This window comes from Ovis canadensis, chromosome 24 (genome assembly GCF_042477335.2).
Source record: "Ovis canadensis isolate MfBH-ARS-UI-01 breed Bighorn chromosome 24, ARS-UI_OviCan_v2, whole genome shotgun sequence".
Taxonomy (NCBI): Eukaryota; Metazoa; Chordata; class Mammalia; order Artiodactyla; family Bovidae; genus Ovis; species Ovis canadensis.
Genome location: NC_091268.1, coordinates 36,667,905 through 36,691,869, shown reverse-complemented (window position 1 = coordinate 36,691,869; position 23,965 = coordinate 36,667,905). Strand labels below are relative to the sequence as shown.

The window sequence follows — 23,965 nt, the reverse complement described above, 5'->3', positions numbered from 1 at the left end:
GACTGTATAGAGCTTCTCCATTTTGGCTGCAAAGACTATAATCAATCTGATTTCGGTGTTGACCATCTGGTGATGTCCATGTGTAGAGTCTTCTCTTGTGTTGTTGGAAGAGGGTGTTTGCCATGACCAGTGCATTCTCTTGGCAAAACTCTGCTAGTCTTTGCCCTGCTTCATTCCATATTCCAAGGCCAAATTTGCCTGTTACTCCAGGTGTTTCTTGACTTCCTACTTTTGCATTCCAGTCCCCTATAACGAAAAGGACATCTTTTTTAGGTGTTAGTTCTAAAAGGTCTTGTAGGTCTTCATAAAACCATTCAACTTCAGCTTCTTCAGCGTTACTGGTTGGGGCATAGACTTGGATTACTATGATATTGAATGATTTGCCTTGAAAATGAACAGAGATCATTCTGTCATTTTTGAGATTGCATCCAAGTACTGCATTTTGGACTCTTTTGTTGACCATGATGGCTACTCCATTTCTTCTGAGGGATTCCTGTCTGCAGTAGTAGATATAATGGTCATCTGAGTTAAATTCACCCATTCCAGTCCATTTTAGTTCACTGATTCCTTGAATGTCGACGTTCACTCCTGCCATCTCCTGTTTGACCACTTCCAATTTGACTTGATTCATAGACCTGACATTCCAGGTTCCTATGCAATATTGCTCTTTACAGCATCGGACCTTGCTTCTCTCACCAGTCACATCCACAACTGGGTGTTGTTTTTGCTTTGGCTCCCTCCTTTCATTCTTTCTGGAGTTATTTCTCCACTGATCTCCAATAGCATATTGGGCACCTAATTACCTGGGGAGTTCCTCTTTCAGTATCCTATCATTTTGCCTCTCCATACTGTTCATGGGGTTCTAAAATGTACCGTTTTAAGGCTTATAATTTAATGACATTAAATGCATTCACAGTGTAGTACAACCCTCACCACCATCTATTTTCAGAATTTTTTTCATCACCACAGGTGGAAACCTCATACCCATTAAGCAGTCAAAATCCATTCTTCCTGTCCTCGGGCATAAATCCGCCTTCTGTCCCTATGGATTCACCTCCTGTGGACCTTTCATATTCATGGAATTATACAATATGTGGCCTTTTCCATATGGTTTCTTCCATTTAGCATAATGTTTTCAAGGTTCACCCATGTGGTAGCATATGTCAGTACTTCACTCCCTTTTATGGCTAAGTAACATTCCATCGTATGGAAATATCACATTTTGTATATTCTTCTTTTGGGGGGTTGCTTCTACCTTTTGGCTATTGTGAGTAACACTACTAGGAACATTTAAGTACGAGTATTTGTTTTCAGTTCTTTGGGGTATATACCTAGGAGTGGAATTTTTGGGTCATATCAATTTCTCATTTCAAGTTATTAGGAACTGCCAAACCCTGCTTCCATTCTGCCCCCTTATTTATTCTCCACACAGCAACCAAAGCAACTTCTTTAAATTTAACATAGACCATCCTACAGTCCCACATAAAACTCTCCAACAATTTCCCACTTCTCTTGGAATAAAATCCAACCTCATTATATTGAGGGCTTCCCTGGTAGTTCAGCTGGTAAAGAAGCTGCCTGCAATGTGGGAGACCTGGATTTGATCCCTGGATTGGGAAGTTCCCCTGGAGGAGGGCATTGCCACCCACTCCAGTACATAATATGGCCTCTGCCCCTCTTTCCAATGTGTCTCTTAACTCTCTCTCCTCACTTCTAAACACTCTGTTCCTGCCTCAGGACCTTTGCACTTGCTCTACCCACTGGCTAGAGTACTCTTTCTCCTAATCTTGCTCTCAGCCTTGAGGCCCTACCTTAAGCAACACCTCCTTAGAGAACACTTCACTGACCACCTTATCTAAACCAGCCCCACCCCACCCTCAATCGCTGCCTATAAAATCACCATTTTACTTTCTTTACAGCACTTACCTTTATCTGAACTTAACTTTTTAAGACATGTTTGGTTGCATTGTCTCCCTCCTTCTGGAACACCAGCTCCATGACAGTGAAATTGTTTGTTTTGCTAATCCCTGTAACACCTGCTTTCAGTTCAGTGCCTGGCAAGCCAGAGGGTTAATGAATATTAATAACTAATTAAGGACTTCCCCACTGGTACAGGCGATAGGAGTCCACCTGCCAATCCCTCATCCAGGAAGATTCCACGTACCCCAGAGCAACTGGAGTCCAGGCCCCATAACTGCTGAGCCCGCACTGTAGACCCTGCGGACTTCAAACACTGAGCCCGAATACCACAACTGCCGAAGCCCATGCCCCTAGAGCTGGTGCTCGGCAACAAGAGAAGCCACCGCAATGAGAAGCTTGTGCACTGCCACGAAGGGGAAGCCAGCCCCGGCTCAAGGCAACTACAGAAAGCCCGCGTGCAGCAAGGAAGACTCAGTGCAGCCAAAAATAAATAAATAAGAAATTAAAATAATAATAAAAATCAACTAACTAATCATTTGCTCAAAACCAAATCTGAAAATTTTGCTCGGATTTAGGATGGAGATTGGTAGAGGTTTCAATAAGAAGTCAGTGATCCGAGTATTAAATAGTTTTGTGAATTACTTCTGTGCTGGGAAGTGACAAGGAGATCTCTTGAATATCAAGTTAGAACCTATGGAAGTACAATTACAAAAACTCATATATGAAATTGAAGGAAAATCGGGGAGAATGTTTAATTAAAAGAAACACTTAATGATTAGAAACTAGCAGTGTCTCAGTAGATATAATAGCTTGATGATTAAGAGCTACCACCATGGATTTCACATAGTAGCTCCATGACCTTGAGAACACGTTACATTCATAATGTGGACTTAATAAAAAATACCTACTCACAGGCTTATTGTAAGAATTAAATAAGGTAATGCTTGTGAAAGACTTAGCTCAATAAGAAGGAACCGTTATTACTGATATGCCTTAATAGCTACAAATTAGTAAAAATATAACATTTCAAATGATATAGTTTAGAGTGATGTGGTTATTAGAAAACTTTGGTAATCAGTGAAAAAGGAATCTTAACATCTGTGTTTTACCCATAGGATATGTGAACTCCCCATTCAATTCCTTTGACAAAAGTCTATTGAGCATTTACAGACAACTGTTGGGTTCAGAAATACAGACACTGTTTCTTCTCTTAAGAAAACAACATTCTTAGGTGAAGGCCATCAGAAAGAGATAATTCTGGTTTGGATCGCTTTAAGAAACTTCCAGTATTTCCAAACCCTGATGTCCATCAGGAATGATATTCTGGGAAGTTGAGTTTTTAAACATAGTCTGGTAGACACTACAGTTCTCTCCCAGATTCATTCTCCTCTCCTAAAAATCAGAACTTGTAGCTATGCCTTTGACCATCTCAAATAAAGACTACATTTCCCAGCTTCTCTTGCATCTAAGTAGACTAGGTTCTGACCAATGGATCTGAGAGAAAGTAACACACACAGCCTCCAGGAAATGCACTGCAGTGGGAAGGTCTCTCCCTCTTCACCTTTCCTCTCTTCCCATTGGCTGGAAAGCAGAAGACACAGTGTGGGCCATTTGGCCCATGTAGTGGAGAACAGCTTGCTAGGAATGGCAAAACAGCAATGTGGAAGGAATCTGGCCTCCTAACAGACATCCAGAGCAGAGTTGTCATGACATCTTTGACTTTTATGTGAGAGAGAAATAAATGTCTATTTTGTTTGAGCCATTATTATTCAGAGTCTCTGTCTCCTAAAAACAAATCTATTTCCAAAATACATATATACCAAATTCCTGGCCCTACCTCTGCACACTTTTATTGTAGGAGGTCTATGATGAAGCCCAAGTATCTTTCTTTTTTTAAGTTTCCCAGGGAATTTATTCTGATGTTTCAACAGTTTGGGGAGCCACTGAGTTGCAAATGGCTCAAAAAAGCAATACTAGAAAAGGTATTGAATAATAAGTAGGAATTAACCAGGCAAAGTCTGGGGGGAAAAGTCAGTCCAAGGAAAGAGGAAAGCCAGTATCAGTGAGAAAACACATCGTGTCAGTGAGTATAAACCTCGAATGTTTAACCGCTTCAGTCATGTCTGATTCTTTGCTACCCCATGAACTATAGCCCACCAGGCTCTTAGGCAAGAGTACTGGAGTGGGTAGCCATTCCCTTTTCCAGGGAATCTTCCTGACTCAGAGATGGAACCCAGCTCTCCTGCATTGCAGATGGATTCTTTACCAGCTGAGCCAGCAGGGAAGCCCAAGAATACTGGAGTGGGTAGCCTATCACTTTTCCAGAGAATCTTCCCGACTCAGGAATTGAACCAGGTCTCCTGAATTGCAGGCAGATTTTTTTACCAGCTAAGCCACCAGGAAAGCCCTAAGAAGACTACACAGGTAATGCTATCACAGAGGACCTGGGCAGCTACCAAAATACTAGATCTTATAAGTTGTGGAAAACTGTGTAAGAGCTTAAAGGAGAAGAGCGATCCAATCAGACTTTTGCTTTTGTTTTAAACTGTTTTAACACCTTAGGACATTTGCCTTTTATATGTTTATATAATTTTTACAGGACTTTCTGGGTGGCTCAGTCAGTAAAAAATCTGCCTGCAATGCAGGAGACACAGGAGACGCAGGTTGATCCCTGGGTCAGGAAGATCTCCTGGAGAAGGAAATGTCAAACCACTCCAGGATTCTTGCCTGAAAATCCCATGGACAAAGGAGCCTGATGGGCTACAGCCCATGGGGGTCAAAAAGAGTCAGACACAACTTAGTGACTAAAGCACCATAATTTTTACAAATGGGGTTAGGATGTCTATATTGTTTCCTTTTAATAACAATAAATATTCATCTGCAGCTTCATTCTAAATAGATAAATACCACCTCATTTTATGAATATGTATTAATTTTAACCAGTCCCATTATGATGGCTTCATTCTGCTTCAGTTTTAGCTAAGCTGGAGCTATATTTCCAAGAATTCCTTTCCCTATAGCCTGGGTTATAGTTGGCCATGAGAAAAATGTATGTAGGATTGGGCAGGCAGAAGTGAGAGAGCAGACTAAAAACGTGCTCCTAAGGGCTCTGCGGCCACTCACACGTATTGCAGGGCCTCTGCTGCTTCACCTCGCTGGTGTGGGGCGGCGGCCAGGCCTGCAGCTCCTCTGGCAACTCTGGGTCTCTTTTGGCTTCTCCAAATCCTGAAAGAAGCAGTGAAGGATGCCGGCTTCTCCTGCTAATTACTCACATCATCAAGACAGCAGGTGGTAACAGAGGCATGTTCCACTCTGTCCTCACCGGCTCCTGCTCATCTCTGCATTCCCCGACTTCAGGTGTGTTTTTTCTTCCCAGGTGTTGACATCAGGCCCAACACCAGATTCAGAAAATCCTCCCCCTTACATCCTGACTCGCTGACCACTGATGACCTCAGATGAGCAACGTCTGAGCTCTATAGTAAGTCCTTTAGTCCCTTTCATCCTTAATGGTTGTACTTCTCTGGTGAAACTCCAACTGAACCCTAACCCTCTATGTTCATCGGGTTCTCTGGGAATCAGACACTGAGGCAGACAGAGGAATGCCGTTGGGAGAAACATCTGGGAAGATAAGACAGTGAGGAAGCAGGACTGGTCCAATGGCGCCTCAGATAGCAACGCAAACTTGGCAAAGAAAGGTTCAGCCATGTCAGCAGGGAATCTGGAGCCATTTCTGCTAGAGGAGCCCGGCTGATAAGCAAAACTCTCAGGCCCTTGCACCTTGCTCGGTCCTCAGCAGCCAGGACTGCCTCAGAAGAGCGTGGCCTCTGCGTGAGAGTAAGGTGGATCCCAAGCAGGTCAAAGCTGGAATCTGCCAGCCCCAGCACTCTCTGAAGTGAAGGGCAAGTTCATTCTTGAAGGGACCCCGCCGCGGCGCACCCCACAGCTGCCCCACCCACAGGCACACGGTTAATTGATTCTGGTTTTTCATGCTGTTATAAACAAGACTTAGGTGAATAATCTGGTAGTTCAATCTTTTTGCACATCCATAATTATTTACTTAGGATTAATTCCTAGGAATGAGAGTTCTGAGTCAAAGAGGAGGGCCAGTTTTGAGGCTTTTGATTTATGAAAGCAGAGTGATCCTTAGGAGAGTCATGGTTTTAATCAGAGTTTCATGAACATTGAGGCTGAATATTTTTATATGATTTTTGACATTTGTATTTCTTTTTAAAATTGTCTTGTTCATTTCCTTGCCCATATGATATTCATCTTTTTAAAAGGATTTGAAGGAGCTATTTATATGTAAAAGATTTTAACCCCATGTTTAATATATATTAATATAATGCAAAGGATCCTTCAGTTTGCCCTTTAACTTCTTTCATGTTTCTTTGGATACACAGAATTTTTATATATTTAGTACTATTAATAGTTTCCTTGGTGATTATTCTTAGAAAAGGCTTGGCCACTCAAGATTACATTAATATTCCATTATATCCTTTTTATTTTAAATCATTTATTTAATTTTGTGATGTGATTGGGGGGATCTAATATATAAGTATATAATGTTTTATCATACTCTATAAACTCTGTGTGTGTGTGGCTGTACTTTCTTTTTTGTCCCATTGGTCTTTCTGTAGCAATATCCCCATTGTCTTAAATATTTTGGTTTCAGGACTTCCTTGGTGGTCCAGTGGCTAAGACTCCACGCTTCCACTGCAAAGGACATGGGTTTGATCCCTCACTGGGGAACTAAGATCCCACATGCCAAAAAAAATGTTCGGTTTCATAATAAATATTAACTTTTAAAACATATGTTAAGTATATACAAATATATTAAGCATAACATGTGCTATTTAACATAACTGTTTTAATTATGTAGATTTCATGATGGCTATTAACTATTTCACATAACTATGTTTTAATAATATTTATTTCATGATCATGTTCATTGGTAAGATAAGGTCCATCTTAAAATTCATTTTTAAAAAATATTCACCTCCCAGGCTTCCCTGGTGGCTCAGTGGTAAAGAATCCACCTACAGGAGACACAGGTTTGACCCCTGATCGAAAAAGGTCCCACATGCCTTGGGACAACTAAGCCTGTGGGCCACAACTATTGGGCCTGTGCTGTAGAGCCCAGGAGCCACAGCTACTGAGCCCACGTGCCACAATTACTGAGGCCCACATGCTCTAGAAACCAGACTCTGCAACAAGAGAATCCACCAAAATGAGGAGCCCACTGACCACAACTAGACAAAAGCCTGCACAACAGTGAAGACCCAGCACAGCCAAAAATAAATCATTTGCTTAAAAATCCACTTCCCTTCCCTGTAAGATTATGTATCTGTTCCTAAATCCACATGTGACAAGTAAAAGATGGCCTTAAATCCTTTAAAACTCCTCTGCTCCAGAGAGGGAGTCCACCTCCTCTCCGCTTGTGGGCTCTGTGACTGGTTTGTCTGGTACATTATGGTGGAAGTGATGTTTCCAGTTCCCGGCTTTTCCACTTCCTGTCTCCAGGGACCCCCGTCTCCGGGAGCCCTGAGCTGCCATGGGGGAAGCCCACAACCTTCATACTGCCATGCCAGGGAGCCCAGCCTTCAAGCCATCCCCACCAAGGTGCCAGACCTGTGAGTAAAGCCAAGTCAGACCCTTCAGACCAGCCTGTGACCAACCAAGTACAACAGAGTGGCCTCAGTCAAAGTCAGTACCACGTGCTGCAGAAGAATTGCCCCGCTGAGCCCTGCCCTGACGCACAAAATTGTCAGGTATAATAAAATGCTGGTTGTTTTAAGCTAAGTTTTTGGGTGACTTGCTATACAGATACTGTTCTATCATGTGATAGAACATCATGACTCCCTGGTGGGGGAGTACACTTTCCTGCCCTGTGGACCTCAGGTTGGAGTGTGGCTTACTTTGGCCAATGGTATCCAAGTAGACAAGTCCTAAGGCAGGTCCACAGAGAAACTTAGCCGTGTTTCCTGCAGATCTTTTGCTTTCCTTCTGCCATGAGGAAAGCCCCTGAGGGGAGCTGCTCCATCAGCCTGGGTCCTGCAACATGAAGCCATATGGAGCCAAGGAGGGTTGACCCACAGCTAGCAACATACAAGATAAACGAGGAATAAGCTCTTGCTGTCTTAAGCCATCAACATTAGGAGTTTTCCATTATCACAGTCACGTTTAGAATAATACGCGACACAACTGTTATTTCTCTCTTTTCGTCACTATCAGGAAAGCCCATGTCTCATGATAAAGTCTGAAAATGCCAGATAGTCACTTCTCTAGCCTCTCTTACAGCTAGAGGTGTTCTTATTTTGACCAATGACAACTAAAAGACAATCTATGAGGGGGATATACATTTGGAAAAAATTTTCCTTGATGATCAAAATAGAAAGACATGAAAGGAGTTACCTTTAGCTGCCCTAGCCATTCACCTGTTCTAGACATTATTCCTTTGATGATGTGATGGTTAGAGCCACAGCAGCCATTATGTAAGTGGAATCAACAAAGCTGAGAATTAAAAGTCAATGTACTGAGGAATGGAAGGTTAAAAAAAATTTGGAGCTTTAATAAAATTGTTGAGCCACTCAACAACTCTAGAACTGTCTACCACCAAAAAGTTTATAATGTGAGGCAATTGTCTCAATTGTTAAAGCCACAGTTAGTTGGTAATTCTGTTTTTTGTAGCCAAAAAAAAAAAAACCAAACCCTAACTAGTATATAGTTACCTGTTGATTGAATGCAGCCCTTTTCTTCCCACAACAGCATTCTGATTTTCCTTTAAGGAATCCGTACCACACACACAATGCTCTGTATTTTGGTACAAGTGGGATTGCAGTCTCCAGCTCCTGGGGTGAGCATGTGACCAGTCTGGCCCATCAGAGTTTTACATCTGCCTGGCTATAGCGAGGTTTACTTCTTTAAGCTGAGGTTCACTTCTGGGTCTTTTGGCAGCACTATTGGGAAAGAGAGGTTCACTTTTCATTGAGACTGCTGCTGGGGAACAAAACCAACACAGAAGGAAGCAGAGTGGAGGGTGAAAAGACAAATTTCTGATGATATCATTGAGCCTTTGGGACCCTTTGCCAGGTCTCCCTTTGGACTGCTGTTTCAGTTATATGAAACAATAAACTTCTATTCTTTCATAAGCTGGTTACAACAGAAAGACTCCTGACTGATACAGACCGGAGTCCTGGTTTACAGGTGGGGCCAAGGGGCCTCCGCTGAAGTAAAGCAGGGGTGGGGGTAGGGGTGAACTAGGGAAAGGATAAAGCATAATCACTCTACAAAGTACTGCTTTTATCTACCTCTTTCATAGATATAAGAGGCTGAGGCATGGAAGGGTAAAGTTCCTTACCCAAGGTTGTTCAGTGAGTAATCAAATGGATCCAGATTCAATCTCAGGCTTAGCAGAACTCCAAAACTTGTTATTTTTACTGAACCACACTGATTCTCAGGTTAGCTGTATAACCAGGAATCAAGTCTATATTTTGCCTTGTAAACATCAGAAGAATTTTATTGGTGTTGGCTGGGTGGGGCAGAGGATAACCCAGAGTTTCCTTCTATTGTATTTGAGAGTCAAGTTCAGAATTCTTAATTACTTTCCTGATTAGCCATAATTAGCTTTACACAACATTACTACTTAAGTGCCGCTCCCCAAGGCTCTTACACGTCACCTTGGCAAGGAAAGGGGATTTTGGAATTTTCATCTTGTTTTCAGGATATGTAGATAAGTTTTTCCAGAAAATTCCAGGTCAGCAAAAGCCCTTCCCAGCATCTCTGGTGGAACAGGCGAGGGTCAGCTTCAGAGCCTGTCCCACACCTCTCTGGGGAGCCCCTCTCCAGGGAGAATCCCAAGCACCAAGCCCCCAGCCCCTCCCTGCAGGACTGTGTTGTCTGAGTCCAGCAGGCGGCCAGGGTCACAAGCCCTGTTGCCAAGCTCATAGTCTTAACCAGATCTGGACACAGATGTCAGCAAGGGGCTGCTGCTCTTAGCGTTTCCAGCTCTATAACAATTCATCTGTCGTCACTCACTGCTTCTTGTCCTGGACCCTACCTGGTGAGCGGACTCACCACGTGGCCACCCTCTACCAAACCCAAGCTGACCGACCAGTAGCCCATCTGAGGAGCTGGATGCCCAACCCACCAATGGCTACCTCCAAAGTGGTCCCTGGACCCAGGATTGCTGTCTCCCAGTTCCCCCAAGCCAGTGGATCCCAATGTGTTAGGAAAGGCATTGCTCATGTACCCAAGATGATTTTCCGAGATGACTCCACAGCTTTAAAAAAAACCAATCACTCAGTGACAAGATGGTTCTCTCTCTCCATCCTTCAGATCGTCACAGAGGAGTTGTGTTTCAGGCAGGTTTGTCTTTTACAACTCTTTAAGAAGGCAATGGCACCACACTCCAGTACTCTTGCCTGGAAAATCCCATGGATGGAGGCGCCTGGTAGGCTGCAGTCCATGGGGTTGCGAAGAGTCAGACGCAACCAAGCGACTTCCCTTTCACTTTTCACTTTCATGCATTGGAGAAGGAAATGGCAACCCACTCCAGTGTTCTTGCCTGGAGAGTCCCTGGGACGGGGGAGCCTGGTAGGCTGCCGTCTATGGGGTCGCACAGAGTCGGACACGACTGAAGTGACTTAGCAGCTTAGCAACACTTGCTAATCTCCCTTCTTGACTTTTTTTTTTTTTTTTGGTTCCTTTGTATGTATTGTGTTTGTATGGTTATTTTGTTTATGGCAGTTTGTAATTTACAAGAGTAATATTCAGTTTCCTTTATAAGCTCAAACACATAAATTTTTAAACAAGTCGATTCATTGGCAAATAATAAGTGAATAATGACACTGCGCGCAGAGACTGTATGGCAACAGTGCCGAGGATGGCAAGAAAATCACTGACATTTGGCAGCTGCTGCTCAGAGCACAGGGCTCCCCGCCCATGTCATCAGGCACCCCCTCCCCATGGAACAAATCCACTGGCTACTCTGTCAGAGTCGATATCAAGAGGGTGAGGTTCAACCAGTTTATACCACAGCAGCCAGATGGACACCCCACCCTCCTGCCTGACAAAGGTCTCCAACCTCCTGAGCTCAGCAAGATACAGGGGATTTCAGGCTGAGAAAAGGTGGGGGCGGTTTGCTCCCCCACCCACCAGAACAGCAAGTAGAGACTAGGGGAATCTCCCAGGCCTTCCGGGACCCTTATTGGTCAGGAGCACTAGCCACTGGTGGGCTTCCCAGGTGGTTCAGTGGTTAAGAATCCACCTGCAATGCTGGAGACACAGGTTTGATCCTTGAGTCAGGAAGATCCCCTGGAGGAGGAAATGGCAACCCACTCCAGTACTCTTGCCTGGAAAATCCCATTGACAGAGGAGCCTGGTGGGCTACAGTCCATGGGGTCACAAAGAATCAGACACAACTTAGCGATTAAACAACTAGTCACTGACACAGAGCAGGTGTGGAACCAGAGCCTATGGGCCAGCATTTCTAAAAGTTCAATCTTTGAACCTCCAATATCAGAATCATGTATTAAAAATATACATTTCTCTGGAAACTCACGAGCTCTCAAGTGGGGTCAAGGGTCTGAACTTTTAAATCAGATGATAGTTACTTCCAGGAAAATTTGAGAAACATTGTAATGGGGAAAAGACCAACTATAAAGAATGATTTCCACCCACCCACGCCCTCCCTCTCCTCTCCTTCTCTCCATGCCCAAATCTTCCCCCAGAGTGCCTGGAAAAATAACTACTCAGTGAGATTTATACCCTCCCCCTACCTTCCATTGGAGCCAAAAACCAAGGAAAACATCTCTCAGTCAAAAAGTCTTTGTTCAAGCAGAAGTCCTCGGACAAACACCCAAAATTTCATCAGAAATCAAACATCCTCTTTGCCCCCTCCCCTCAGCTGTGAAACTTATCTGTCAGAATCACATAATCAAAATGCGAAAGTCCAGGTGGGGTCAATGTACCACCTCAGATAATTCCACGTTCCTAGAACCCCAAAAGTGCATAGTCTTTGCACAACCTCAAATTCCCTGGACTCAGAAAACACCAGGAGCTGCACAGACACCTAACCAGGGGCTCCTTCTAAGTGTCCCGTGGAGCACCAGCAACACCAGAGGACCATGAGCTTGTGTTCTGGAAGGTCCGGCACATGTCAAGCTGAGTTTCTCCAGAGTGTCCTGAGACGAGGTTTGGAGAGCAAGGTGTCTGCTTGTGAGGTGACCCAGGAAACACTGGTAGGGGAAAGAGGGACAGGACAAAAGGAGCCAAATGGTACCATAGGAATAGGCTAATACCGTGAGCAACTGGGCTCAAACCTGCTGGAGAGTCTGAGAGTGAAGAGAACATGCCCCTGTTGTTCCCCCTGAGAGGTGAGGAAGCAGGTATTTAGCTTTCCATTTCCAGGTGGCGCAGTGGTAAAAAATTCGCCTGCCAATGCAGGAGGCACAAGAGACGGGGGTTCGATCCCTGGGTCAGGAAGATCCCCTGGAGAAGGAAATGGCAACCCACTCCAGTATTCTTGCTGGGAAATCCCATGAAGAGAGGAGCCTGGAGGGCTACAGTCCTTGGGGTCACAAACCATCGGACACGATTGATCCCACTTCAGACAGTCAGTCCATCTCTCATTGGTTGAGAGCTGCCTCCACGGTCACTGACTCCCTGGCACTTAAGCCAGCCCCTCTCACAGAAGCTGAGCACATGCTTACAGCAGGCAAAGCCCCCAGGACAGACTGTCACCCATGCTTGTAGGAAGCAGTCATTGGGGTTGGTTGCTCAAAAAATTAAAAATAGAACTAACATATGATCCAGCAATCCCACTTCTGAGCACATATCCAAAGGAAATGAAATGGCTATCTTGAAAAGATATCTGCACTCCATGTGTTTTTGCAGCATTATTCACAATAATCAATCCAAATGTCCATCAACAGATGAAGAGATAAAAATGCGGTATGGGAGGCTGAGGTTGAGCACCACCACTTTGCACCAGGAATCCTGTTGGGAAGGTCTGGCGCTAGGCCACGTGCTGTCCTGGAAGCCAGTGAACTAGACTCAGCACAGAGGAAACAAGGTCGGACTTTACTTTTTATCACCCAAGTTCTGTTTTTATTCCCTGGGGATTCTGTATGGGCTTCGCTGGTGACAAACCCCTCCTCTGCCCTGGGTCCTCCTCCTTTGCCCTGTGTCCTGCTCCTCCCTGTGTGGATTTGAAGGGACGCCGAAGGCCTGGGTCTTTTTCAGAAACTGCTTCCTGCTGAGCATGGATGGCCTGAGTGGAGGAGAGGAACCTCTCTAGGTCTGTGTGGTTGCCCCCAGGCCTCGGTCCTGACCAGTCTCATCCTCAGATGGGCGATCCCCGTTTGTCTAACCTTTGGGAGACAAAGGACCCCAGACAGTTTAAGATCCATGGCCCAAATATTAGCAAAAGAATAACACTCACCTGTCAAATTTTTCCTGAAAATGCAGATCTCTAGGCCTTTGGTCCTGACCCAAGGCTTACGGTCAGTTCTGAGTCTCCCTTGCCATACTTGTTTCTCAGAAGAGAAGCTTCAGGTCAGACAGAGGGTCACGCAAGTGGTCCAGGGGGTCTGGTCCATTTCCCCAGGTCATTTCTCCAGAGATTGGGGCAGAATATTAGGTCCTATTGGATAGTGGAGTGGCCAGCACAGTGTACCAGTTAAGGGACAATTGGATGTACACCTTCAGTGGCTTCACTGATTGCCCTGAGGTCCTGCACCAGCCAATATTCTCCACTGGGTTTCTCCAGGGGGAGGATGGGGTATTACAGGCCAATTGGCCTGGTCTAATAAGGCCCTGGTCATTTAGGATCTGTGTCACAGGGGAAGGCTGGCAGAGAGGGTACTGTTTTCTATTGGCCGTGTATGTCTGGGTTTTAGGTGGACTATCATAGGACTGGCTCTGGTAGCTGGTCCTACCTGTCCCTGGGCCCAGATCTCAGGATTTACTCCAGGGATATGGACTTGCTCTGTGTGGGGAGGTTTGTCCTCTGTTACTAACATTATCATCTTCTGCCCCTTTGTCTAAGGGGACACCAGTCTCCAATTTGTCTCCCATTAGGTGGAGAGTAACCCTCAATTTGGGGATTACTTCTCAGGTGGCACTAATGGTAAAGAACCCACCTTCCAGTTCTCAGTAGGAGACATAAGAGACCATGGGTTTGATCCCTTGGTCAGGAAGATCCCCTGGAGGAGGGCATAGTAACCCACTCCAGTATTCTTGCCTGGAGAATGCTATGGACAGAGGAGCCTGGCAGGCTACAGTCCATAGGGTCACGAAGAGTCAGACACAACTGAAGCAACTTAGTACAGACACTACCCCCAGTTTCTGTAAGATATCTCTTCCTAGCAGGAGTAGAGGGCATTCAGGGATGAACCAGAAGGAATGGGTTTACCTGTGTTCATACAGTTCACACTCTAGTAGCTCTATGAATGTCTTTTCTCAGGCCTTCCCTGACAGCCCCATAATTTTACAATTTTTTATGACCAAGTTTGCCTGATCTGGTTTTTGTTGTTGTTTAGTCACTGAGTCCTGACCCCACGGACTGTAGCCTGCCACGGAATTTTCCAGGCAAGAATACTGGAGTGGGTCACCATTTCCTTCTCCAGAGAATCTTCCTGACCCAGGGATCAAACCCGCGTCTCCTGCATTGCAGGCGGATCCGCTACCACTGACCCACCTGGGAAGCAATCCAGCATTCAGAACCAAGTAAGCAGCACTGGTGTCCACTAAGAATTCAGCAGTCTTTGCCCTTATATCCAGAGTCAGCCAGGGCTCCTTGAGGGTCAGTTGGAGTGCCAGCTTAGAAGCCTCCTGACCCCATCATTCTCCATCTTTTTGAACCATTTGCTGTCAAGGAGAGTAGCTGAGATTTGCATTTCCATCCCTTTTGGGGGGTGTCAAGGACATTCTCTTTTCCAGGTCCCTCTTATGTACATGTGGCACACTGATTAGGTCCTAGCTTCCTTGGCTTGCTGTCCCTCAGTGGGAGCCAGAGGTCACTCGCCAGAGTCAAGAGTCTCTGTGGGTGGTTAGTCCAGGTTCCCGTGCTGACTGGTTGATGTTGGAGGGCAAGAGCCAATAGCCAATAGCCAATAGCCCACTTCGGGAGGAAGTCAGGTCACTGGTCTCGTGCCTCCCTTGGGACCCTTTCATGCTCAGGTGTCTTTAGTGCCTTTTCCTGAACTTGGACTGAGTGTGCTCATTCTGTTTTGTCATAAGTACCCATGATCTGGGTTTTTTCTTGGTCTCACCTCTTGGCTCACAGGGCTGCCCATGCTCCTTCACTAAACTGGAAGTGATGATGGAGAATCCTACTGTTGACCCCTGGAGGTCAGCAAGGACAGCAAGAAGCTCTGGTGCAGCTATGACATCGTGTACAGAGGTCAAGAGACAGATCGCTGGCAAGACAGCAGGCAGGACTGCTGGGCTCCCTCTGGTCCAAGGATCCCCACTGTCCCTGGCGTCCAGCAGCATGGGAGACTGGCCAGAGACAGCAGACAGACACGCGTGAGTTTCAGTCTCTGATCCCCAGAAATGCCACAGTGGGAGGGACCCGCTCAAGGGGGCACAGTCCAGATGACTGTGGGGGCTACGCTGGGTGCACACCACACCTGGGTACCAGGTTGCTGGGCAGAGTGGTTCTGAGTTTGCCACCATTCTACCCCATAAGAGTGTACTCAGAGATTAGAGTCAGTCATCCTAACATGACCCTCCCAGAGCCACGCAGTCCTCCCACTAGAGCAAACTGGAGCCTAGGGGATTGGTGCAGGCCAAAAGGCCATGATCTGTCCTATCTAGGTCACCAAAACTTGTTACCAATGTCTTTGAGTCAGTCCTCACAGTCTTCCTGCCCTGTGTTGTTCGAGCCAATAAAATGAGACCAAGTTTGGTTCAGAAGCAAAAAAAAAAAAAAAAAAATGTGGTATACACGTTGTTGTTATTGTTTAGTCGCTAAGTCATGTCCAACTCTTTGAAACCCTATAGATTGTAGCCCACCAGGAAAGCTGTGACAAACCTAGACACAGTCTTAAAGTAGAGACATCACTTTGCCAACAAAGGTCCATATAGTCAAAGCTATGGTTTTTCCAGTAGTCATGTATGGATGTAAGAGCTGGACCATAAAGAAGGATTAGTGTCAAAGAATTGATGCTTTCAAACTGCAGTGATGAAGGAGACTCTTGAGATTCCCTTGAATTTCAACCAACCTTTGAATCCTAAAGGCAATCAACCTTGAATACTCATTGGAAGGACTGATGCTGAAGCTCCAATACTTTGGCCACCTGATGTGAATAGCTGACTCATTGGGAAAGACCCTGATGCTGGGAAAGGTTGAAGGTAAAAGGAGAAGGGGGCACCTAAAGATGAGATGGTTAGAGAGCATCACCAACTCCATGGACATGCATTTGAGGAAACTCCGGGAGATAGTGACAGATAGGAACTCTCTGCAGTCAGAGTTGCACCCAGAGAGTCGGACAACTTTACGACTGAACAACAATCCAAGCTGAGTAATTTCCAGAGATCTGCCGTACGATGTAGTACCTACAGTAAACAATAATATTGTGCACTAAAACATGTGTTAAGCAGGTAGGTCTCACGGTACATGTTCTTAGTACACATTACACTCATTTAAAAAAAAAGAAACAAAGGGGCACAAGGAAATTTTTGGAGATGATGGATATGTTTATTACCTTGACCGTGGTAATGGTAATACAAGAGTATACATATGTCCAAACTCACCAAATTGCATACCTTAATTATATGTAGTTTTTTGTACACCAATTATACCTCAATAAAGCTGGGGAAAAGTCATTGGCATACACAGTAATGGTGAATGCCAGGCAGCTGATATGCTAATAAATGTTTAACAATAGGCTCTTCTAAGCAGAAAAGCCCCAGACTATTGCATCTGCCAGTGTCTATGATGTAAAGAAAGACTCCCAACACAGCAGTTTGAAGCCACCAAGTCTGACATCACTGAAGGCAGAGTCAGGAAGACAGAAGCACAGTTGGCTCCCATGTGCTGATACAAGACAACTCCAGCACAGGCCTGGGGAGGGATATAGGCAGGGTTCCCACAGCATCTCCTACATGTACAGCCAGACTTCTTCGTGATGGACATAGAATCTCCAGATTTTATGTGACTTTTATACTCTATTCTGTGAAATGCCAATGTTTGAACATCTTACCATGAGAAAAAAGGAAGTACTCCCCAAACCTTTTAATTATCTCATACTCTAGGAAGATGTCTTCTTTATTATTTTTACATCACCTCTTCCCCAGCTACCCATCCTCATCACACTGGCAAATACCTATGAGATCAGAGAAAACCCATTTAAGAAACCAGACTTTAAGAATCCCTCCACTTGGTCAACCCAACAGTAATGGAAACCTCTTGTTTTACTTGATCAGTATCTTTTCCCCTTCTGATAAAAGCCTTTCATTTTCTTGAAGCAACTACCCCTTACCCTATCTTGAGTCCTCAGGCCTTACTTCCTGGCTTTAGTGGTTGGGACACGACATAATCCTGGCCAAATAGAGAGTCCCATCCCCTGGAGAAGGGACAAGGCTCCAGTGGGGCTAAGGACACTCTTTGCTTGGAACTGTTGAAAAAAGAAAATCTCTTCCCACGCTAGGAGGATGGAATCCTGGAGCTGCACGTGACCATCCTCCACCACAAGGAAAGAGCCCTCCTGAGAATGAATCCAACACAAAAGAAAGTTGAGATGAGAGACAGAGAAAAACTGAGTCCCAATAGCATCCTTTGAGCCCTTGGATCCAGCTGGGCCTGAGACACTTCCAGACTTTCCCAGTTTTCTGAAGATACTTTCATACTTTTTCAATGTATGTGTCCATAAAACTCTTCTTTAACTTTGATTTGGGTTTTCGGTCACTTAAAACCGCCAAGATTTCTGGCCCATTCACAGATCTGAGATCAGGTGAATTATACGCATCCTTCCGGTTTTCTCTCCTTGGCCCTAAATAGAGCTCAGTGTAGATGTAAGAATACAGTTCACTGGGGCTGTGCCTCCCCAAGGATGAATCCCAAGCAGAACTGGTCCATGTAAGCTACCCAAAGGCACAACGGGGGTCACTTCAGAATCCGGATACTCATTTTCTGTTCGATGTTCATCTTTTCTAAGGACTGGGGAGGGCGAGATGGGTGGTAGTCAAGAGGCTTGAATTCCAAACCTCTATGCTTCCAACCTCCTTTCCCATTCCCGAGGCCCCATGTTTCCCTGGAGCCCCCTCTCTTTATGCCCTCCTCCTTCCAACGTAATCCCCCATGTCCACCTGATCTCAGGTGGACTCAGGAGTCCCCAGGGACTCCTGATCTCAGCTCCCCAGGCCTGAGGGCACCCTAACCTTGGCAAACTCCAGGAAGGACACAGCTCCATCCCCATCTTCATCCGCTTCCTGCACCGTGCGGTCGGCGATGCTCTCCAGCTGCTCTTCTGTCACCTGTACCCCAACCATCAGTCGGAGTGCCTGGGAGTTGGAGGAGGAGACAGAGATAGCCATAAAGAGGAGGCACAAGGACCATGAGCACCAACCCCCAAACCTTGTCCACATCACCCCAACTGTCAGCACCCATTTTACAATCCATCCCTCCTTCACTTTTCACCCCGTTCCACTCACTTCCCACCACAACCCCCAATAATTCTCATCACTTCTCCATCCAACCCCCCATGTGGCCTTCACTATCCTAGGTTCACCTCAGCAACATACAGCAAGTTCATTGCGTGCATGCTATGTTGCTTCACTCGTGTCTGACTTTGTGCGACCCTACTGACCCTATTGAATGTAGCCCACGGGGCTCCTCTGTCCAGGGGATTCTCTAGGCAAGAATAACTGGAGTGGGTTGTCATGCCCTCACCGGGGATCTTCCCAACCTAGGGCTTGAACCCACATCTCTTGTGTCTCTTGTATTAGCAGGCGGGTTCTTTACCCAGCCTTCATGTATCTTCCACCCCCTTCCCCACCTCATCCTTCAATTAGTCCCAAATCCATCCTCCACTTCATCAGTGTTTCTCAGTCTCAGCACTGTTGACATTTGGGGCCAGATAACCCCTTGTCATGGGGGCAGAGGGCCACCCTGTGTATTGTAAAATGTTCAGCAGAGTTCCTGACCTCTGCCTACTAAGTGTCAGGAGCACTGCCCCTTCCCCTTCTTCATTCGCAACAGCCAAAAATGTTTCTTAGATACTGCCAATATCATTCAGGGGGCAAAACCTACCCCCCCTCACCGCCCCCGCCAACCCCCACATTGAGAGCCACTGATCTATGTCCAACCTCATACCGAAATGTTCCCCATTCCATCTCCCAACTAACCCACATTCCAACACCACTCATTCCCATTACCCACCCAAGACCCCAGTCATCTGCATCTCCCACCCACAAACCATCTCCCCATCCTCCACAACTGGGTCACATCTCTTGCCCCTGCGTTCTTCCAACCTGCAGCATCTCATGCCTGGAGATCTTCCCATCTCGATCCAAGTCGTAGAGCTGAAAGGCAACTGGGAAGAAAGTGGGGGAGGGAAAGGATGGGTCTTCCCTGGTTCTCTTCCCTCAAAAGTTCATCTTGGGGGAGTGGGGGGGCGGGGCTCCCAAAGGGAGTACGGGGGGCCTGGGGCCTCTCATGGGGCATGGTAAATCTGGGGTCTCACTGTGGGGAGGGGGGCACAAACTCACAGCGAAGTTTGTTCATTCTGCTGTTGAGGGGCTCGGGTTCCTTGGGGTCCCGGTTTCCTTCGTCCTCTTCATCCACAGGTCGAAAATGAGCCAGGACTCTGACAAAGCCTGGAAAGTCCAGTCGCAGACTCCTGGGAGGGGAGAGGGCAGGTGGGCAATGGGGCAGAAGCGGTGCTCACCGTGACCATCCCTCTGCCTCTGGTCTTGACCTCCACTGACAAACTTTCACCTCCGTCTTCCCACCCCTGGGAGGCTTACCCGTCTGGGAAGAAGCTGTCTATAATGCGGTCGCCCAGGGGGTTCACGGCCAGCGCCCCGATCTGCTGCAGATCCAGGCGGCTGGAAAGACAAAGTTCAAAGAGGAGATGGTCAGGGAGGGGACAGGATCAGAAAGCAGAGGTGAGAGGTCAGAAGGCCAGCTCCTGCTTACCTCAGGTAGCCCTTGCCGGTCCTATCCAGCGCTTGGAATCGGTCATACAGGCGGCGCAGACTGGCCTGCGAGACTGCAGGGCGGGGACGAGGGGCGGTAAGAAGGGGGTCGGGGGAGTAAGGTGGACGCTGGGGACGCGCCGGGATCCCAGGGCACGCTCCGTCCACCCGGCGGCCGCAGGGGGTGGGCTGGGGGCGGAAGGCTGGCTGCAGGGAGGGCTCCCCGGGGCCGAGAGGGCAGGGAGGGGGCGGGCGTGACGAGACCCGGGAGATCCGGGAGACCAAAGCCACCCCTTCCATCCGGTGCAATGCCGGCCCGGGGCTATCCAGGCGCCCGCAAACCCGGAGCCGGGACCCCTGGGTGAACGCGCCCCCATCCCCCAGTGAGCCGGGCTGCCGGGATCTCCTAGGTTCCAAGCCCCGGGACCCCCACCGGAGCCGCCCGGGACCCCGCCGGGCCCCCGGACGCGGCGCGCCGCACTCACAGCCGGTCTCCCGCCGGAGGCTGTCCACGTCGGGGATCCTGGCGGCGTGGGAGCTGCGGGAGCCCATGGCTGAGCTGCCGCCGGGCCGCCGTCCTCCCCGCCCGCCGCCCAGGCGCGGCCGCCTTGTGGCCCCGGGGCCGAAGGCCGCAGCCTTGGCGGGGAGCCAGGCTCCTGAACCCCGGCGTTCCTTGCCTCCCACCCGCGACCCGGGCGAATGGAAAGCCGGGCCCAGGGTGGCGGGGTCAGCAGGGCGGGCGCGAACAACAGGCGGTTTCATCCCTAGACTCTGAGGTCGGGCGGGGCGGGGCTGGGCGGGGCTGGGCCCGCCCCCGCCGCGGGCCTGGCCCCCTCCCGAGGGTCCGCCTCTCCCCCCGCCCTCGGGTCTGTCCCCCAGCCAAGGATCCGTCCCCCCCTCCCCCGCCGCGGGCCTGGCCCCCTCCCGAGGGTCCGCCTCTCCCCCCGCCCTCGGGTCTGTCCCCCAGCCAAGGATCCGTCCCCCCCTCCCCCGCCGCGGGCCTGGCCCCCTCCCGAGGGTCCGCCTCTCCCCGCGCCCGCGGGTCTGTCCCCCAGCCAAGGATCCGTCCCCCCCTCCCCCGCCGCCGGCCCGGCCCCCTCCCGAGGGTCCGCCTCTCCCCGCGCCCGCGGGTCTGTCCCTCAGCCAAGGATCCGTCCCCCCCTCCCCCGCCGCCGGCCCGGCCCCCTCCCGAGGGTCCGCCTCTCCCCCCGCCCTCGGGTCTGTCCCCCAGCCAAGGATCCGTCCCCCCCTCCCCCGCCGCGGGCCTGGCCCCCTCCCGAGGGTCCGCCTCTCCCCCCGCCCTCGGGTCTGTCCCCCAGCCAAGGATCCGTCCCCCCCTCCCCCGCCGCGGGCCTGGCCCCCTCCCGAGGGTCCGCCTCTCTCCCCCGCCCGCGGGTCTGTCCCCCAGGCAAGGATCCGTCCCCCCCTCCCCCGCCGCCGGCCCGGCCCCCTCCCGAGGGTCCGCCTCTCCCCCGCCCGCGGGTCTGTCCCCACCCCCTGCGTGTCCTCCTCCCCCAGAGAGGGTCCGCCCCCCCGCGGGTCCGCACCCTACCCCGGATCCGCTCCCCACCTCCCCCGCCGCTGGTTCATTTCCCCCCCGGGGGTCCTCCCCCCCGCCCACCGCGGGTCCTCCTCCCCACTTTGGGTCCACCTCTCCCACCCCCGCGGGTCCGCCCTCCTCTCCGGTCCACCCCTCCTCGACGATCCGTCGTACCCCCTCACGAGGATCCGCCCCCAGCCCGAGGATTCGCCCCCCATCCCCCGAGTCCGCCTCCCCGCCACCTCGCGCTCCGCGAATCCGCGTTCCCACGCTCGCTGGGGCACCGACCTGCCATCTCCCGCCCGGCCCGGCCCTCCCAGCCCGGGGCCTCCCCGGTCCTAAAGAGCAAGGCTCGAGGTCCCGACCTTCTTCATCTGGAGAGAGAATCCAAGCCCTTCTGGGAAGTGGGTGGCGGCTGAGGAGGGGAGCGAGACACCCTGGTCCCAGTCTGGGAAGGCCCCAGCTTAGGCTCCTTCCCCAGGCAGTGGGAGTGGCCTTGAAGGAACTCCAAAGAGGGCTGGAGTGTGGAGGGTCGTGGGGCATAGATGAAGGGCTCTTTTAAGTGGAAGGAGCACTGGATTTGGAGGACTTGGATTGGAATCCCAGCTATGCTTCTAACTCTGAACAAGTCGGCATTTCTTGGTTTTATCTGTTTTGTTTGATCCATATAACGTTGTTGATGTCTAATTGAGTAAATGCTTAAAAATCAGAATATAGTTCCGTGTGTTAGTTACTGTCACGTCCGACTCTTTGCCACCCCATGGACTATAGCCACCCAGGCTTCTCTGTCCATGGAATTTTCCAGGCAAGAATACTGGAGTGGGTTGCCATTCGCTTCTCCAGGGGATCTTCCTGACCCAGGAATCAAACCCAGGTCTCCTGTATCGTGGGCGGATATGGAACCAAATTTCCAAAATTCCTGTTTTCTCAGAAATCAGGAGATCTGACACCACTAGGCCCTCTCTCGTGCCTGGCACCATGAGCATATATCTGGGAACAGCAGCCATGTTTAGATGGGGCGTCCTGGGGGTCCTCTTGGTGCAGTCCCCTCCCAGCCCAGTTGCTCCCCTATGAACCCTGTCAGCTCTGGTAGAAGCTCCAGGCTGGGACTGATTTAGACCTCTGACCAGCCCTCAAGTACCAAAGAATCCACAGCAGCCTGAGGGAGGGTTACAAACCCCACTGTGACCACCCTGAACATAATGACCACAGCAGCAAGGGCTTTCATTTTTCTGAACACTCACCACGGACCCTGCACTTTGCAAAGCCCTTTAAATGCACTAACTCACACAACTAGCTGGAAGGCCATCTTTCCACTTTTTTATGGTGGAGGCTGCCATCACTTAAAAAGTCGTGAGTTATGACAAAGCATCCATCCTCAAGGTCAGGGGTGGGGGTGGGCTTCCCTGATATCTCAGCTAGTAAAGAATCTGCCTGCAATGTGGGGGACCTGGGTTCAATCCCTGGGTCGGGAAGATCCCCTGGAGAAGGGAAAGGCTACCCACTCCAGTATTCTGGCCTGGAGAATTCCATGGAGTCGAAAAGAGCTGGACATGGCTCAGAGACTTTCACTTTCGTCTGTCCTCAAAGGGGGTCACAAAGAGTTAGACACGACTTAGCTACGCAAAGAGTCGGACACGACTGAGCGACTGAACTGAACTAGCTACTGAACAACAACAGCAAATCTGTAATATTAAAATACCATGGGAGAGGGGTGGTTAAGGAAAAAAGGTCTAACAGTGCTCGTTCAATGGGGATGTAAAAAAAAAAAAAGTTGAGAAAATCATGTTGTAAAGGAACAAACACCACTTTGCAAGTCCAGCTTTGCACGTATCATTACCTGTATTCCCCCATCATAATCACACATATACACAGATTTCCCCAGGGGAAAAGAGGCAAGCTGTTCATTTCAAGGGTTCAAGTTCATACCCACCCTGGAGAGAGGGAAACAATCAAGCCTCTAGCCCCAGGCAGAGTCTCACAGCAGATAAGCCTTGAAAATATTGATCTAAGAAGTGCATTCTGCTCTTTCAGATACCCCAAGGATTAGACAGCTGGCACAAAGAATGCTCGGTTCCCTTTCGATGCCCCCTGAGGACTAAAGCATTCAGGAAACCATGCTGCTCCCTAATGAAGCCCAGCAATCACTGCAGTGCATCCCTAGGAGAGTAGGTCAGGTTAGGTTCTGAACCCAGGAGGTGATAACAGTCCCTGGGAGTTTGCAATAATCACCTCAGGCCAGCTTGGGCTGCTGATCTTGGAAAGAGCTCCTCCAGCCTTAATCTCTGAGTCAGCTCTGCACTGATGCAAATCAGGTCAGCGAGTCATTAACAACCTGCGTCCCCACACCATCGCAAGCTTCCA

At 48.8% G+C, this 23,965-nt stretch overlaps 1 protein-coding gene across 1 annotated transcript; it reads right to left on the bottom strand.

The window, feature by feature from the left end:
* Positions 1 to 16,599: 16,599 nt before the first annotated feature.
* Positions 16,600 to 20,994, bottom strand: CHP2 (calcineurin like EF-hand protein 2). Its single transcript, XM_069571503.1, has 7 exons — positions 20,547 to 20,994; positions 20,063 to 20,135; positions 19,891 to 19,971; positions 19,633 to 19,763; positions 19,396 to 19,457; positions 18,304 to 18,426; positions 16,600 to 18,082 (listed from the first exon to the last, which is right to left on the bottom strand). The coding sequence occupies exons 1-7, from the start codon at positions 20,821 to 20,823 to the stop codon at positions 18,029 to 18,031; spliced, it is 801 nt and encodes a 266-aa protein (XP_069427604.1). The 5' UTR covers positions 20,824 to 20,994; the 3' UTR covers positions 16,600 to 18,028.
* Between the last annotated feature and the right edge of the window lie 2,971 nt (positions 20,995 to 23,965).

Coding starts and splice junctions, on each gene's coding strand:
- CHP2 (XM_069571503.1), bottom strand. CDS start 20,823: ATGAAACCGCCTGTTGTTCGCGCCCGCCCTGCTGACCCCGCCACCCTG. Junction 19,972..20,062: donor ACCGGCAAGGGCTACCTGAG/GTAAGCAGGAGC, acceptor TTGTCTTTCCAG/CCGCCTGGATCTGCAGCAGA. Junction 19,458..19,632: donor CAGAATGAACAAACTTCGCT/GTGAGTTTGTGC, acceptor CTTTCTTCCCAG/TTGCCTTTCAGCTCTACGAC.